We start from the raw sequence: 18,953 nt of genomic DNA, 5'->3' as shown, positions 1-18,953 counted from the left end.
GTAGGAAGTAAAACCTATACTGTATTTAATGTCCTATTTTGACACAAAAATCATATTTCATCACATTATTTAGTTTCATCACCTAAACTAAACAAAGATTATTTTGTGAATTTTATTGCGTGTATTAAAGAAAATAAATAAATAAACACCAAGCAAAAAGCAATTTAAAAAACAAAGTTTACTTCAGAATCTCACGTGACTTTCTGATTGGCATCAACCAATCAGAAAATCCTGTAAAAAATTCAGATTAGCCCAAACAAGGGCTAGCTAAATCTTAGTAAAAGTAAAATCGGTACTAATTTATTATACCAAGCACATTTAGGAAATGAAATTAGGTTATTCATAATGAAATATACTTAAACACGATGAAAATGTAATATTTTAGTTTATATTATAATTAGTTAATATATTTGCACATCAGTGGGGGGGGGGGTAAAGTAACCTAACCTTACATTATTTGGGCTATGTATTTGCACACTAGGTGGGGGTAAAGTAAGCTAACCTTAACCCTCCTTCTATTTTACCCAATTGTAGCCCAATATAATAGCCAAATTATAGCCAATATGGGCTATTATATAGCCCAAATTATGCAAGTCCAATGCATTCTGTCACCCGTCATTTGTCTTTGTGGCTGTGAAACCAGTTTTCTGGTATCTTACATTCAGCAAACTTTTCGACTGTGATTGGTATAATGCATAAGCGTAAAATTTCATTGTGAATGTGGCTTTACGGAAGTAAAAAGCGAAGTTGTTGAAATTTAAAACGAACACAAATTCCTGGTTCGCGGATTACGCGAGATGCATCTACAGAACTAGCTCACATAAACTGATTCGTGATATTTTCCAGTATCTGTAGAAGTGTAAAAACTAGCGCTTTACTGATAACTGAGCAGTCATTTATTTTTTGCTGGTTGCTCATATAATTTCCTGATCTAAGAGGACATCCTTTTTGGCGTTAGTTTTCATAAAATCAGTTGTTTTAAAAATCTACCGATCTTTGTAAGTACTACGAGTTAGTTTATTTGAAGTACTTTTGTAAATATATCTTACGGAATCTGTGAAGTAATAATTTTGTTCGTTGTAATTTTCAACTTTACTCCTTAGTTCTTTGAGAAAAATTTGTTTTCTATAGCTAAACGAACATTTTTAACCGCTTTTATTCAATAGAGTATGTACCAAGCGGAGACTTACTAACCCAAATTAATTAATCAGAAGTCAGCCCCAATTTCTATTTGTCAATGGATATTATTTGTAGCATAAGTAGCTCTCAAGGAATTAGCCTGTATTCGCTAAAGATGTCTATAGATAAAGTTGTCTTGTTTTACCGGTTTAGCAGCCAAAAATTTTAAAGAATAAAACCTGGCTAAGTTTGTTGAGTTAGTATTAACTCGTATTCTTCTTTGTAAATACATCACGTGTGCTGCTAGTTCAATCCCCTTGAACTTGTATTTTTGTCGTTTAACTAAATCAAGGTCAAAATAGCGTGGCTACAACGTTTACTTTTTACAGATTACAATTTGACACAAATTTTATTTAGTTGATGAAAGGCGGTGCTGGTGAGTTTTAACAGGTAATGGAATATTTTACGAAATGTGAGTAGTTGTTTGAGTTTTGAGTTGAACTGTATGGGAACCCCAACATTTTGTTTTAGGATATAAAGCTCAACTAGGCCTACTTTGCCAAAAGTATAGACTACTAGCCTATTGTGATTGGATTTACGCATAGGTCACTTTTGTTCAATTAGGCTATGAAATGTGGCCAATATATAGGCTATAAAAAGGTTAAACTAGTGGTTAGCCACTGAGATAGCAAGAAGTCAATTAACTAGATTTGTACCTATTTTATTAAAATATACCAACAACGTAGTTTTTCCCCTGAGCCTAAGCTAATTGTCTCCGAATTAAGACAGCTATGAACCGGTTTTGTCTGATCTTACGGATCCAAAATCCTCGATGTGTCATGAATAACTGAAAAGTACCATTATTTCACTTGCAAATGCACCCCCTCCTGGTGGTCTCATAAATAACCTTAGGATGAAAACAGTCAACGCAAACAATGAAATTCTTGCATTATAATATTCAACATGTTCATATTAATCACATTTTCATATTTACTTTCATCGTTATCTGCATTCGTAAATCATTTGAATAATAATTGATTTCCTATTGGCCTTAAGTTCTTTGACAGTCTAATTAGATCTAATTGTGAGTAATTTGAATGTATTTCCGGTACTGAGCTAGGAATTTGGTGAACATACTACTCCATGTCTTTTCTTTCCCCTGTTCTTTCTGAATATAATAATCTTTTTTACTCGGAAAATCAATTTTAAGCCTTTATGGATCCTTAAAGATGACATTTTCCTCTTATTTTTTGTTATAGAAAAGTTATTAAAACAACAATTCTTACTTCGTAATAAGTAGAACAATTGTAGTTAACATGTTTTGACTACAGATACACTATACATAATACACGGTTAATTCGGAAAAAATAGAAAAATTGAAGTATTTTTAACTTACGAACAGGTGATCGGATCTCAATAAAATTTGATATTTATAAAGATATCGTGTCTCAAAGCTCTTATTTTAAATTCTGACCGGATCTGGTGACATTGGGGGGGGAGTTGGGAGGGGGAAACCTAAAACTTGATAAACACTTAGAGTGGAGGGATCGGGATGAAACTTGGTGGGAAAAATAATCACGAGTCCTAGATACATGATTGACATAAACGGAACGGATCCGCTCTCTTTGGGGTAGTTGGGGGAGGGGTTAATTCGGAAAAAATGAGGTATTTTTAACTTACGAACAGGTTATCGGATCTCAATGAAATTTGATATTTAGAAGGATATCGTGACTCAGAGCTCTTATTTTAAATCCTGTCCGGCATTAAGCCTCTTATTTTCCTTTTTAAATCAATCTATTGATTCATAGAATTTTGTTAGAGCTCATACCATATGATCTCTTGGCTCTTAGCTCTTCTCGCCTCGTCACAAGTGCCGTATGAGCTCTTAGCTCTTGTTTTAAATAACGAAGTTGTCAAATGTTACACTCGAAGTAGTACTGGTAGTTTTTAAGCCTGTCTTCCCATGTTAAATCGTTGAGGTGAATCAACGATTTTTGTTTGTAACCACAACTGTTGAAAACCTAATAAGTTTTTATGTGGCGGATGAAAAGTGGCGTTGTTGTCTTTGAGATAGTTGCTCGAAACTTCTCCGAAGAAGTGCTGCGCAAACTATGACCCGTTACCCCCCCCCCCCCCAAAAAAAAAAACTAAGTCGAGTCTTGTTTTAGGTAAATGTTTAGTTTCGTTTCAAGTGCTCTAAAGTGCGTATTACTGCATATAGCAAAATTCTGATGATTGCATATTGTTTCTTTGTCATTATTAGAGAAGCGCATCCATTTCTTAGCTTTCTAAAACCCCCTCCAACAAAAGCAAGCCCACTTTACGCATTTTTAGTTTGCCCCATGGAGGAGGAGGATCGACCCGAAATGGATGCGCTTCTAGAATTAGCATTTGTAAGTGCTCTAAACTGGAAACTATGCTACGAAGCGAAGCAGCATAGTTTTCAGTTTAGAGCACATGGAACGAAACTAAACATTTACCTTGTTTTATAATATTTTTCGCGTAATTTGCCGTTTTTGCTGTTTCGGCAAGTACACTTTATTTGCCACAATTCGCAAAGTTTTATTTATAATATTTGCAAACGGTAATGATGATGACGAAATGAGACGTTTGATCCAAACTAAGTCGCTTTTGCCGCTGATCGCGTCCAAAGTCTCTTCGCAACAGGGAGAATGTTTATAAACTAAACAATATACCCAGGATTTCCACTCAGGTACTTATTTAGAAAAATGAAACGACATATGAAGTCACCTAGTGAGAAACATTTCTCAATAAATCCTGATTCAAAAATAATAACTACTTCACATCTAACAGAGAAATATTAAATTCATTCAAAACTAAAAAAATGGAAGGCTCTTTTTTAGGTTTATATCCCCCCCCCCCAATGCTGAAAAGCACGGGAAATTGCTTTTTCGCATCAGTAGTAGTTCTCTTTTTTTCGCCGGTGCTAGCAGGTTACCAGATGGTCGTAAAAGGGTGGTTTAAGCTTGTCATTTTTACACGCTAATTATAAATTTGTCTTGACACCACCAGAGGGAAGTGTCATATGGCATCAGAAATAACACTATTTCCAGAAGGAAGAATTTTAGGAAATACACCGCTACACTGTTGAAATCACCATTGTCTAAAACCATTGGAAAGAGATTGCCAGTCCTTCCCTCATGGTTGCAGCAGCAGCTATGTGGTATTAAGTGAATCACGACTCATACCAGCCGAAATTTGCACTACACGTTTTCAAAGAAACTGTCTAAAGAACCAACATCCCAAAGGACGCTAATTCGGAAACAGTAACTATTATATGGATTCAACTGAATAACAATATGTAATATTGGAAACAAACTTTCTAGAATCAGGGTTGCAGCGATAGATCAGACGTAGTAAAGAGCGAACCATGGACAATAGTAGCCAAAATTTTAAACCCGTTTCGAAAAGCAACTGTATAGTGAGAAAAATTCAGCTTTTGAAGCTGATTGAGGAGTGATAATTATTATTTTGATTAATATTAATAGTAAAAGCTTATAGAAACAAATTTATGGGAATATCAAAACAGCTTGAAACACCTCCGAAATGGCGTTGCATCAAGATGAAAGTGCACCAATAGAATCACCTGGTCAAAAACCTTAAAGAGGTGAAGTACACCCCCTCCACCACTTGAAAAACAAGGCAAATCACTTTTATACTTGATAAGCACTAATTTGTATCGTATCTAAGGGGTAATCGTGTCGAACCAGTAGCTGTAGAATGTTGGGAGAGGGCTAACCGGAAAGGAAATCACCATGCGTAGTGCCTTTTTCAAGTAGTAAAAAATATCGCGTCATGGCAAGATGGCGTTGTCTGCCTTTTCGTGTCTTTATTTACTTTCTGCTCGTTTTCCTCTCAAAACTCCTAGGGTCCCAGTGTAGGCCTTTCAATAATACAGATAAAAAATCTTTATATTTGGCTATTGTCGTAATGGTTTAACATATCGATCATTTGCAAAATGTCTACTTACCGTGTTTCGATTTCGTCGTGTTTTTATTCGATGTTATTACCGTGTTTGACCGTCTATATATTGCATATTAGCCTTAGATTTGTAATCAGCGAGCTTTGAAATATTCAACTATTTGCTCTAGTAGAAATCAAATACCATTTCTGGAATGCACAGCCTACTTGGGCTGTGAATTGTGACAGTTATGCTATGATCTTAGTAATTTTTAATGGTTTAATACATAATCCTTGACGCCCATTTCTAAATAATCTATGAATGAGAAGTTGAAGTTGGTACATGATGTGTATTTTTAGTAAAGTTGGGTAAGGCTGGAGGGAGCAAGGGCTCCACTTAGGTAATTCCAAAGACAAATATTGAGTCTTTGCATTATGAACTTATTTGCATTTTGAACAGGGTTTTTGCACTTTTGTTAATGTGCAAGAGAGACACGTTCAAAATTGAAGTTTGTTGAAGAATTAAAATTTTGAATTTCTCGGACGGGGCTGGAGGAGGAGATTGTCTCACTTAGGGCCCTCCTATCATACCTTTTGGCAGCCCTTGCATGGTCTTGACTTCAACAAGATACAATGAACGGTTTCCCCATTTTTTACCAAAATGTATCTATAACGAACACAATCTTTAAATGGACAGTTTTCAAAATACAGCTCTTTGGCTGCATAGAATACGCCCCTCCCCCCATGAGCCACACTTTTGGACCCAGTGACCATTCAAAAAAAAAAAAATCAAAAGTGGATATAAGGCTTTTTGTGGAGACGACTAGCCCCAGCTACCCCTGATTATTTAAGGACCCAATTTAATTAGGGGTTTATATTCATTAGTTGTAATTCTTAGTGACAATTGTACCTAAACAAATGGGTTCTTTACGTTTATTCTTTCAATTCGGGGAATCCCTTCTGTTCTCCTTAGATTGCTCGGTGTGAACATGTGATAAGCGGATGTTCTCTTCCATACCCTTATATCTGTATTTTTCAACTCTTCGATAAAATTGCGTAGTATGAATTTTTTTTTCTTCATTTTTGGCTGAGGATGTTTTGGTACATTTCATCCCAAAAAGAACATTCTGGTACAATCACAAATTTCCAGGTACATTTTACAGAATGTGATACAATAAGATTTGACTGGGCATCAGGACGCAGCGAGCGGAGGGAATTGTAGTTTTTATATATAGGTGAGCAGATATTTGGAGGAGTGACACCAAAATGGTCTCTGCAGGGAGAAGGAGGTCTCCCAAATATCTTTGAAAGAAGATATCTGATACTTTGTCCTCATTATTATAATGTAATTTTCCGACCGTCCACGTGTTGTGCGAAGCGAAAAAAAAAATATTTTTGTCTTGCCCGTAGCACAACACAAAAAAAAAATGGATATGGTACAATTTTTTGATCAGTGGTACAATTTTAGAGCGTTTTGCGGTACTTTCTCTTCCGAAGCGTTGGCAACACTGGTCCTGTGTGTATTACCTACAAGGTTGGCAATAGCCGAATCCTCCGCTTAAAACTATGCGTTGTGAACATTGTTACATAGATAGAAGCTCATTTGAAGAAGCGGCTTTATAATTCGTATTTTCAGCATGTCTCTTAGTTAAAAAAAGAATGAACACTAGCAGCAATAAAAAAAATTACGTCATCTTTTTGCGGTTATACAGGAAGTTGCGTACCTACGAACCGCAGAATCACTTGAGATGAGTTCCTTTATTTGAAGAATCAATAAAAGGTTGAACGGCCAGTTTGACATCCAATTTTATTTTTTTTTTTTACTATTCTTGGACCGGAAAATGGTGTTATGCATTAGTATACGTCTGACGTTACAATATAATCGACCATTAGACTTGAATGTGAGCTAGGCTTCTTGATTTGGAGTATATTCAGAACGTTCAACTGGTAACGTAGTCAATATATTAATTTTATAGAATTTCTTGCGAGTTTCTAGCTATAGCTAATAATTCTTATTAGCTATAGTAACGCCTGAGAAAATATTTCTGTTTTGGAAGGGCATGGGGACTGGAGCCGGTAACCGTATAGAGTTACAGCTCTTCTGATAGAAAATCGGTACTTGTTCATTATTCAGAAAACACCCAGGTTGATTCAATTTGCAGGTACACGGGTTGAAACAACTGAGACGCTTGAGATATATAGGATATATAAGTTTCGCTGTCTATTAGCACATTAGGTGGGGCGGTAATTGTACCGGGCGTGCATGCAAAATGTAACCAAATCAAAATACCAACTAGATATTTAATAAAAAAAATAGCTACATTGTAGTTTCCAACTGAGCCGAAGCTAATTCTTTCCGAGTACAGACAGCAATAAACCGATTTTTGTCTGATATTGCAGGTCCAAATTCTTGGTGTTTTCTGAATAATGGATAAGTACTGGAAAATCATAAAATATTACCATTATAATTTTTTTATGATCTTACATTATCCCATATACATCCCTTAGAATATATATAAACTAAAACAACGAAAATTTAGAAGCTATATACTGTGTATATAAAGTTTTACTTTATGGTGCTTATAATGTTTCTATTAATCATATTATCTTGTTTGCTTCCAATATGATCCAATTTTGAATTCATCCAAAATAAAATTCTGGTAAGTATGAGACGGGATACTACCAGATGGATAATTTGACAATGCATATGAATTAGCCAATCAGTATTATAAGCCCAACTGGACATAAGGAAATATGTTAAGAAAACAATCCTTACTTAAAATATGCAGAATAATAATAGTTAACACATTTTGCTGGGGTGTGAACCCTCTATCTTCACTTCTTACCTTGTTTTTGCAGTTTTTCTAAGAAACTCATGAATTTCTTAGAACCTATATATTTAAAGAGTATATGCCCCCTCCCCCTAATATGCAAATATGTAGCCAGAATTGCATCTTGAATCTAAATATTGCATTCATTTGCATTACAAATGCACTTTACCCCCATATTAGCCACATAGTGGATGTCCATGAAAGATATAAGATAACCGGTTTCATAGCCACAAAGACAAATGACAGAATGCATTGGACTTATATAATTTGGACTACATATTTGTGCATTAGGGGTGAGGGGGGTGGGGAGAGGTTTAAGGTTACGTTAGATTACTTTCTAAAAATGATTTTAAAGTCCAAGCGTCCAGTTCCTCAATATTATTTCATTGATACCTAAATTCGGAGTAAGAGTTGGAGCATGACAGAGGGTTGGACTTTTCCCCTCTAAAAAGGAATTTCGAAGTGGTGTTCATTCTAAGGAATTTCCGTTACGGAATCGTAGCAGTGGCTAGTTGGTCACTCTCATAAGACATAATATGTCTCGTAACAGATAATATACATGATATGTATATATTATGGCTGCACACCTTACAGGGAATGATTTTCCTTTCAAATGAAGTTCATCTGGCTAGAAGTAATTAAAGCCCTTTCAGGACTATCCTGGCATTTTCGCAAACATTCCTTCCCCTTTCCTGGTAATTCTGACGAAAAGCAAATTTCTGTTTTTTTTTTCCCTTGTAACATAGTCGTTAAACATACTGATCAATTGAAGGCTTAGCAGCTACAAATTTAACTGCAATTTGTCTCTTCTGATCAGCACGTAAAACAACACTATACAGTGATGACATCCTGTTTCGTATTATTACGCTGCATCCATGCTGCATCAAACATTGTCCTGTATAGGACAAAGTCCTATACAGGGGGAGATACCGTGTTTTAGCCCCCCTCGAAATTTTGTCCGATTCGTAAAAATGTAGCGACAATGCATATAAATAAATTTTCAACGTATTTTTATGTTCTTTTGTATCCCCAACCGCCTCCCCGTCGAACAAAATTCCTTGACACTCCTTTCGTGTGCGATTCCATAATTTGCTTACTGGTCAGTTTTTAAAATAAAATTGTTCTAGAATATTTATTGTATTTGGCTACGTTGGCGATATGTCTTAACGCCGGGGGTGTAATCAAGTTTGGACGGGTCAAAGTTGATTTTCAGTGCAGCTGGGCATGCTATAAGTTGTTACTACCACAATTAAGTTTTTTGTATATTTTTTTGGAAACTTTTCTAGCCTGTTATGTAGGGACGGAGCAACTCAATGAGTATTTTCGATTTTAATCTGGTCCACACCGTAGCCGTTACCAGAATTCGGTGTCTAGCCTGTTACGATTTTCATGTTCAGGTAGTCTTCCAAATTGTGTGTGGAAGCGTTATGCATGTTGAATTTAATTACATTTTTTTCTTTTTCTGCACATATTTTGCTGCGACGCCAATTACTAAGTCTAGGAAAGATCGCAAGAAAGCCCTTAGCCGTAGAAACTGAGTTCTATTGATTCCCAGAGAAGTGTCACGGGAACGAATTTTTCTCCTTTGCCAATATCTTTTTCTTTTCTAGATTAAACGTTTATTCAGAGATGGGTGTAATGTGGTGGAATTTGAATGCACAGTTTTATGTTGCAATTCAGAATGAAAATGTTGAAGATGCTGGAAAACTTCTTGAGTCTGGAATTGATTGTGATATACGTTTTCATGTGGGGAGGCAGCGACGACCGGCCATTTGTATCTGTGCTGAACGTGGGAGTATAGCTCTTGGTGAGTCATTTTTATCATTTGTGTGCAAAATCGGTAGGCAGTTTTCACATACAGTATAATCTTTTTGTGGTGAATTCCCAACATGATTTCCAAATTTTCCTACTATCCATTGTTTTTTTAGTAATAATTTTTTGTTTGGAACGCCAGCAATTTCAAGAACAATATAAAAAACTCATTATGAATAGTAAATGGTTAAGCTAGTTTGTATAACTTGAGATTTTCTGGTAAGTTTTCGCCTTAGTGAAGGCGTAAATGTGCAAAATTAATTAATCCCATATATGAGCCTTTCAAAAGCGAGTCTTACCAGGTCTGCTACCTTTTTATTAGTTTGATCGTCAAAGAGCAAGGTCGATCCTTATTGATCCATCCAGGTCTACAAGGTCTGTTGCCTTTTTTTTAGTTTAAGGCTCAAACACAAGATCGATCCTTGCTGACCAGGTCCGAATCTATCCAGTCTGACTAGGTTTACCAGTTGTGCTATCTTATTTTTTGTTTAAGGGTAAAGACACAATATTGATCCTTCCTGATCAAGTCCAGGCTGATCCAGTCTTACCAGGTTTACCCGGTATGCTACTTGTTTTTAGTTTAAGGGTCAAAACACAAGGTAAATCCTAACATTTATAGCCATAAACTGCCAAAAACTCACAAAAAAGCTACTCTACCGTTGGGCATTAAATCTATCTTTAAAAGGAAACCCAAATGTACTGATGTAAACGGATGTGAGTTTTTTGGAATGGCAGTACAATACCAGGTTACTGGACTTCATGCTATTTTTGTTGATTTTTTTTTTGTGAAATGTCTCCATTGAAAATAATTATGAAAAGAAGTGGAAATTCTGGATATCTTTTTACCAGAGTGCATTCAAAGTTAAACCGGCAAAGATTTCCTTTTTGGATTTTTCTCCTCTGCTCATTTTATAGATTTAGTCAAATCGGCCTCTAAACTGTTCATATGGACATCCATTTTTTAGATTTTCCGATTAAAGAAGAAAGGGTGAAGGAACGAAAAACCCCCATTATTATTTTTAAGTGATAGCATCCTATTTATTTCTGGTAATAAAAAAAAGCCTTCTACAGTAAATTGGAATTTTCGTGCAGTTTTATTGACTACACACAGATAATCAGGTAATCACCTTAGCATAATCAGGGATACTTTGAAAACTTGTGTGCTGATATTCAATCTGTTCAGCCTTATACCACCTACATTATTATTACAGTTGGCCAAAAAAAAGTCATTTAATAGTGAGCCAAGTTATTTCGAAATAAAAATTAATTTAAAGAGGAAACAGTTGTCGTCTGTCTTTTCCTTGTTGTATTTAAGTAACGAGGTAGGAAGTTGTTCTTTTACGTTTTATTGGAATAAGCCACATCTCTTTCTCGAAGGATTTCGCAAGAGTTACATCCTTTACTAAGAGTATTTAATGAATTCAAGTACACATGCCAAGATGACTAACTTCGCACCTGTTGTTCCTATCTTTTTTATATTGTGCGTAGGATATGCTCATCTCTAATTGTTATTTTTTTTGTTTATATTGTGTTGTTCTTGGATAAGAGCCAAGAATATTCTTGGGTGAAGGGGGGGGGAGTAATAAAATCGAAATCCATTTTTTCTATTAAATCAAAATAATGATAAGTCAAACTGCATTGATTCAGGCACGTAAGTAGGCAAGAGGGCTCTAGGGCATTGTCTCTTTCGGAATCTTGATAATATCCCATATTTTCCCATAATTGATCTATAAGTTATGTTCCCTCGCCCCAAAAAGTCATGTCCATCTACCTGTTTTAATTAGCCTGTTTACTTGGAAATTTCTGATTTCTTGGTCGTTTTCAGCTGTTTTTAAACATTAGCAATTATCTCTCTCACCTTGAAATATATTCCTGTGAACCGACTATATCCACTCCAAAAAGACATCTCACGTACGGTGCATCAGTTATGTAATGTTGGAGATAATATGATGTTAATGAAATAAAAGTAAATAAACTTCTCAATAAAATACCTCGGGTGTGAGCTGTACATAGTGAATATGTTTTTTTCTTCCAAACAATCTGTTGCTAGTAATTACTGACAATAGGCTAATACAGGCTCAAAGAGATGATTTCTCAAATCCAAAAGGGCACTTTCTTTAATTATCCTCTCATAGAATAGCATGATCGATTATTTTAATGTTGCCATTGTTATCTTTTAGCCAAGCTGCTTCTTTCTTGGGGTTGTTCTGTAAACCAATCGGATGGAAACGGCTTTACGCCACTGCACTTAGCAGCTGCAAATGGATATACAGATGTAGTTCAGCTTTTGATAAAGTTCAGGGCACATCCTAATGCAATTAATACGCAGTCACAGACTGCGCTACATTTAGCTGCCCAACGCGGCAGTCACGGTAAGGCCTTTTCTTATAGTGAGCTGGTAGTCATAAAAAAGTATAATATGTTAATGCTGCTTCCTCTTACTGTTTATATGCATATACAAAAAATCCGTCTGTTAATAATTCCATGGCAGCCCTTCAGAAGTCAAATATATTCATTTCACTTTTTAAGTTCTGTGATACTTTAGGGTCAATTTATTTTATTGAAACTTAATTTTATACCTTTGTTAGGAAATTCTCTAACAAGTAAGGATTAACATCAAAAACTCGTAACATGAATTTCTAACTGAACACGAAAATTATTCTATACTCTAATGCCAATACGAAAAATGCTATATATAAAATGTACTAAATCACACTTTCCATACCTGTTAAATTTTTAAAACCAGTGATGGATCAAAACCAGTTATATTTTGTTATTTTCTATGATTATTGTTTGAGTTAATCGATGGATTGTTATTCATCAGTTTTTATTGTTACGTCATTTTTCTAAATCTATATATATAAGAATAAGTTGTCTGTGGATCTGTGGATCTGTGGATCAGGTGACGTCATGTTTGTCCGCATATGACGTCTGAATTATTTCACACTAATACAAAAGAAGAAAAAAACTAAAAAAGGTAAAAACTACAAAAAAACTAAAAAGAAAAAAAAACTAAAAAAGCTAAAAAACTAAAAAAAAACTAAAAAAAGGTAAAAATCTAATAACTAAAAAAAAACTGAAAAAATAAAAAAAGGCAAAAACTACAAAAAAATAAAAACTAATAAAAAACTAAAAAAGCTAAAAAACTAAAAAAACTAAAAAAAAACTAAAAAGGTAAAAAACTAAAAAAAACTAAAAAAAAGGAAAAAACTGAAAAATAAAAGAGAAAAAGAAAACTAAAAAAATATGAATAAATATATATAAAAATAAGTTGTTTGTGGGTTATGTCTGTCTGTCTGTCTGTCGAGTGACGTCGTGTTTGTCCGCATATGACGTCTGAATTATTTCACACTAATACAAAAGAAGAAAAAAAAACTAAAAAAGGTAAAAACTACAAAAAAAACTAAAAAGAAAAAAAAACTAAAAAAGCTAAAAAACTGAAAAAAACTAAAAAAAGGTAAAAAACTAAAAACTAAAAAAAACTGAAAAAACTAAAAAAAGGCAAAACTAAAAAAAACTAAAAACTAATAAAAAAACTAAAAAAACTAAAAAAACTAAAAAAACTAAAAAAACTAAAAAAACTAAAAAACTAAAAAAACTAAAAAAAGGTAAAAAACAAAAAAAAACTAAAAACTAAAAAAGAAAAAACTAAAAAAAAGGAAAAAACTGAAAAATAAGAGAAAAAGAAAACTAAAAAAATATTAATAAATATAAAAAATATAAATATAAATATAATATAAATTAGCAATCAACAAAGCACCGAGACACAAATGACGACCGGGACACAGGGAGTATAAATGACGACCAGGACATAAGTAAAAAAAAAAAACTAAAAAAACTAAAAAAATGGTAAAAACTACAAAAAAACTAAAAACTAATAAAAAAACTAAAAAATCTAAAAATCTAAATAAACTAAAAAAGAAAAAAAAGAAAAAAGGAAAAAAATAAAGGAGAAAAACAAAACTAAAAAACGAATGTATATACAGACCGGGACACCGGGATACAAATGACGACCGGAACACAGGGAATATAAATGACGACCGGGACACAGGGACACAACTACAATGGGGACGCCGGGGGGCACAGGGGGATATAAATGACGACCGGGACACCGGGACACAAGGAATATAAATGACGCCCGGGACACTCAAAGAGAAATCACAGACTGGAACACCGGGACACAAATGACGACCGGGACACAGGGAATATAAATGACGACCGGGACACAGGGACATAACTACAAAGGGGACGCCGGGGTGCACAGGGGGATATATAAATGACGATGGCGACTCAGGGAATGGTCGATTAGCAATCACCATCAACAAAGCTCAAGGGCAATCATTAGAATCATGAGGTATAGATCTGAATACGGATTGTTTTCCCATGGACCATTATATGTTGCATGTTCAAGAGTCGGTAAACCTGACAATCTATTTATATACACAGACAATGGGACAGCAAAGAATGTTGTATATTCGCAAGTTTTACGTAGTTAAAAACATATATATATATATATATATATATATATATATATATATATATATATATATATATATATATATATATATATTTATCTATCTATCTATATTCACAGGTGGGACATAGGGACACAACTACAATGGCGCGTAACTAATATGGCGCGTAACGACTTACGCGCGCGGGGGGGCTTGGGGGGGGGCGCGAAGCGCCCCCACCAACTAGGTGTTGGGGTGGCGCGAAGCGCCACCCCAACAGCTAGTAATCTATAAAATGGTGGATAATCACTATTGTGAGTAATAGCTGCACATGAAGTTTTTCTGCAATGACATGTTAAATAGTTAAAATAATAACAAACAAAGAAAAGTTTACACAAAGAAAATAAAGTGCATATTTTATGTGAAAAAAGGAAACAAACGCGATTTTTTCCCCTTCAAACTGGAACTAGGTAGCTTTGGGCGTCCGAAACCAAACGCACTCCAACAGTGAACTAGTAAAAGCGGAGATAACATTTCACCTGAACATCTAAACTGCGTGTCCTTATATGTGGTTGAGAAAAGGCTGAAAGAGCTTGAGCACGAGATTATAATAAAAATTGTGGATGGCATAACAGCGACCCTCACACTGTTGCAAGTAGTGGCGGTTCTTGCCTTTCTTGTGCCCGGTGCAAAATCTTGATTTTAGTAAAATTCTCATTTATTAATAAAATTTTTATCTGTTAAAATGTTCCATTTATTTAGGTTTGACTTTTCTTGCTTTAGCATCTGCAAATTTATTGATTATTTCGTCCCAATTAATTTGTTCTATTTAATCGCGTTCAATAATCAGTAACGCTTAATCATTTAGTCACTCCTGGCCCATAGTTGATCTGAGGGGCGTTACTGTTAATTTCAGTTTACTATAACAACCACTCATTACTGGCCACCAACACTGCAATCGCTAACTATTTGATAATCAAGTCTTACTTTTGTGAATGCCCCTTCATTTCCGTATTGCACAATTAGTTCTAACGCATCTATAGGTTTATTTAAGGAAATGTGTCTGTGTTGAAATATTATTTTTTTTTCTTATGTTGGAGTTCTTGTAACGACTGACTCATTGCAGTATTTTTTAACCAAGTTTGAGTCAATTGGCTTTAATATCATCGACATTTTTGCCATCTTGAAATAACTGTATTAAGTAAAAATTCGAAATTTGCCTTCAAATCTGAAATTTTGCGCCCTTAAAATTTCTGCGCTCGAGCCAAGTGTCCTCTCTGTCCTCCCCCCTAAAACCATTCTGATTCAAGAATAATTTGCGAATTGATAAAAATTCAAAGTGTTAAACTTTGAATTTAAGTGGCCCACTTCTTTAAGTGGGCCTTCTATCCTATTTTCGTAACTTCCTATCCATAAGGCCAGAAATGTTTACATTTGCACTGGTTACATTTGATTACCTTTTACACTTGTTACAGCCTAGAACGACAACATTGGAAAAAAAATGTCTGCGTTATTTTTCCTAGAATATGGCACAAAAGGCCCACCTTCTTGCGTTGGTAGAGTTATAGAGACTACGGGTCAACTTTGTGCCTCCAATCTTAGAAATTCAAAAGTGGGGCCATAGCCCTACTTTGTACCTCCCGTAATACATGTTTAAAATCCTTGCCTGATCTTGAATCCTACGAGATGCAATATGCTTATTTTTGCCAAAAAATGGAGAAGGGGTGGGGGTGTTGGATGGGACATAGAACAAAATTGTGCCTCCAGTCATGTATATTTTGGAACTCATTTAATACGAGGGATATTCAATTTAAACAAGGTACGAAAAAGTAAGAACCGAAGGAGGACTTAGTGCAGTTTTTACTGGGCTCATTTTTGCACCGAATAAGTATTTACATCATTTTTTATCGAGTTAGTATTTAACTTATGTTTACATCGAATAAGGATTTAGCTCTTTTATACTGAGTTAGTCTGTATGCTTAAGATTCGGATTTTTACGCACCAAGTTCGGATCTGGTTGCCCTCTGATCGGCTTTGGGCTTTGAAAATTGTACTAGAATAGAGACTTTGCAACCAAATGAATAAGGATTTAGCTGTTTTGCGCTGATTTAATCTGTATGCTTGAGTTTTGCTTTTTTACGCACCAAGTTCAGATCTGGTTGCCCTCTCACCGGTTTTGGGCTTTGAAAATGGTACTAGAACAGACACTTTGCAATCAAATGAGTCCTTCCCCACCCAACTCTACGTTATGTTCTGTATGATGGCCCCTGGGTTGAAGTTGCATTGGATGCATCGCTCTTTACTAAATCACCCCTGTTTGTGTTTATTACAATGTTATAAAAAAAGGTCTATGAAGGGATTGTGGATTCGTTACTCATGAGATGTTTAGTAAAAGTAAAATCAGCTTCTTTTTTGTTGGTAGGAGGGGGGGGGTAGATTATGTCGTAAATAGTAAGACGGTTATATCAGTGCATTACCGATATTGATTGGAAAATAGACCGTAAACGCCGCAAGGAAGGGTAGGACAGCGTTAACACATAACACTAGAAATAGAAAAACAATCATTTTCGTACACGTCCCCTATTGAAAATGTATTTAGTTTTCTTTTCTTTCCAGTAATTGCTAGAATGCTGCTCGAAGCTGGAAGTCAAGTTGACCGCGAGGATTCATTTGGTAAAACTCCCCTTATGTATGCTTGTTCCATTGGTTCCTTCGAAACCGTTAAGTGTCTATTAGAAAGTGGTGCTAGGCAAGACCTTAGAGATGTCCATGGTAATTCAGCTCTCCATCATGCCACCGAAAGTAAGTTGGACCCAAGAATTATACATCTACTACTAGAATTTGGTGCTGACCCAAATGCAAGAAATTCGGAAGAACTTGCCCCACTTCATTTGATCTTGATAAGCCAGCATCGCTTAAAGCATGAAAGTTTAAAAGTGATTTTAAACTCCAACAGCAATATCAACCTCCCAACAAAGTTGGGACAAACTCCTCTGCATCTAGCATGTCTTGGAAGAGATGAGGAGTCTGCAACAAGTCTCATCCTTCATGGCTGTAAAATTCATACAAGTGATCATCTTGGTACTACGCCTGTCTTTCTTGCTCTTCGTGATTGCTCATTAAAGCTATTGAAACTAATGGTAGAAGCTGAGATGCGACCACACCTAAATTCACAGTCATTTTTTATTAACGGTGCTATTGACAGAATGCAGTGCAAAAAAGCTAAGTATTTAAAGGGGGTGGTAAAGACCCCTCCAGATCTCCTAAGCCTGTGTCGTCTGTCTTTTCATTTGAATCTTGGAGAGTCTGCCAACTCGACCATCGAAACCTGTGATATACCCGTCTTACTTAAAAGTTACTTGCGATTTAACGATGTATTGACTTTAACATAGTTATAGCTTAACCCGTGTTTATTGAGTACCTATCGTCAGTGCGATAATAAAAAAGACGAGTAATTCTCGTCAAAATGGCGTTTAGATTCCACTCTTAAACCCAGTTTTGAGTTACTGCTGGGTCGTGTTTATTAGCATTAGCTTTTCAATTCTACCGAGTCTTAAATTCACTAGCTTTGGTGACATTCAGTAACTGATTGATCTTTAACTTAACTTTTATTTACTATTTATTTCTATTTATTACACTATTAATTGGTTTAGCGTTTTTTACCCTTTAAATCAAAGGAATAGGTATGCAGGAAAAGGTGAATCGGATAAACATTTGCTTCTACAGGCGGAGCGAGGAAGGTAGCTGTGACCTGGAACTTTCTTGTTTCTTATTTCCCTATTTCAGATCTTGGAATTGCTTATATCCCTTTTTTAATGTGTTAGTGCCTTTTTTACACTAAGAATAGCTTGTTGACATCAACAGACTCTTGTTGCTAAAAGTTGGCCAAAACAGAGCCTGGGCTTTATATTCTGTTTATATGAAAGCTTTTCAGAAGCTACTAAAAGACTACTAATACAAGGTTGTTCCTTCAAAAGTAGCCATAAAAAAAATATTGAGCATTAATATTCTTTTAGAACTAACTTCACTGAGCCCGTTCCAAATTGCACTTACAAAATTTTTCCTTCATCAAGCAGGTAGGCATGAGGAAATATGTATATCGTTTTCCCTCTAGATGATAGGTGCATCAAAATCAAAACCATTAATGAATTTTTCTAAATTTTTTTTCTATAGACTTGTTCAAATTGACCACTGAGCAGTTCATACATCATCAGAAAATGACATACGGCTATTGGCTGCTTACTGATTTTTTTTCTATTCATAGGAAGGATTCTTGATTTGAATTGCATGACGTACACCAATTTGTTTTGAATCCAATGATCCATGGAATACCATTGGTCTTTGTGTTGGTCATATCAAATTACTTGTTTAGACCACGAAAGTCGTTTTTTCCCATTTCTATTGTATCTTGCAACTGTCCATGCTTTCTTAAGTTTATTTCGGCATTCTGACAAAATTTTGTCTGCATTCTGCACGCTAGTAAGGTGATCTTCTAGATTCCAAATAACAATTTGATTACAATATTTCTTTGAAAATCAAATTTCAGATTTGGATTATAAAACAAAAATGGGGAAACTCGGCAATCCTTAGAAAATCCCATCGCTTAATGGGATGTGCCGGTGTAGCGGGTATCCGGTCTCCCACAAGCCCAATTTCTATACCAGGAAGGAAATTGCTCTCGCATCACCTTGTGCTTGGTGTCGGGGTGGATATGTTAAGACTGCCTAACCAAAACAGGGACTGCGAAAATAACCTTTCATGGTGACCTTAAGGATTGGAGCCCCTCTGGGAAGTTATAACCCATCCTTGTTCCATC

At 35.3% G+C, this 18,953-nt stretch overlaps 1 protein-coding gene across 3 annotated transcripts; it reads left to right on the top strand.

Annotated features, from left to right (window-relative positions):
• The first annotated feature begins 1,376 nt into the window (after positions 1-1,376).
• Positions 1,377-17,789, top strand: LOC136032107 (26S proteasome non-ATPase regulatory subunit 10-like). 3 transcript variants are annotated; one of them, XM_065712264.1, is made up of 4 exons: positions 1,377-1,569; positions 9,482-9,678; positions 11,864-12,055; positions 16,754-17,789. In XM_065712264.1, the coding sequence occupies exons 2-4, from the start codon at positions 9,501-9,503 to the stop codon at positions 17,527-17,529; spliced, it is 1,146 nt and encodes a 381-aa protein (XP_065568336.1). In that variant the 5' UTR covers positions 1,377-1,569; positions 9,482-9,500; the 3' UTR covers positions 17,530-17,789. The 3 variants fall into 3 exon arrangements, with proteins under 3 accessions (XP_065568336.1, XP_065568337.1, XP_065568338.1); XM_065712265.1 differs by having other exon boundaries at positions 1,385-1,591; XM_065712266.1 differs by lacking the exon at positions 1,377-1,569 and adding an exon at positions 6,833-6,987.
• The last annotated feature ends 1,164 nt before the right edge of the window (positions 17,790-18,953 follow it).

The sequence above is a fragment of the Artemia franciscana genome, chromosome 10 (genome assembly GCF_032884065.1).
Source record: "Artemia franciscana chromosome 10, ASM3288406v1, whole genome shotgun sequence".
Taxonomy (NCBI): Eukaryota; Metazoa; Arthropoda; class Branchiopoda; order Anostraca; family Artemiidae; genus Artemia; species Artemia franciscana.
The sequence above is the reverse complement of the archived record's forward strand: the minus strand, read 5'-3'. Positions and strand labels throughout refer to the sequence as shown.

Excerpts from the sequence above, each read along its gene's own strand:
- LOC136032107 (XM_065712264.1), top strand. The coding sequence starts at position 9,501 with ATGGGTGTAATGTGGTGGAATTTGAATGCACAGTTTTATGTTGCAATT. Across the intron at positions 9,679-11,863 it reads ACGTGGGAGTATAGCTCTTG|CCAAGCTGCTTCTTTCTTGG; the intron begins GTGAGTCATTTT and ends GTTATCTTTTAG. Across the intron at positions 12,056-16,753 it reads TGCCCAACGCGGCAGTCACG|TAATTGCTAGAATGCTGCTC; the intron begins GTAAGGCCTTTT and ends TTTTCTTTCCAG.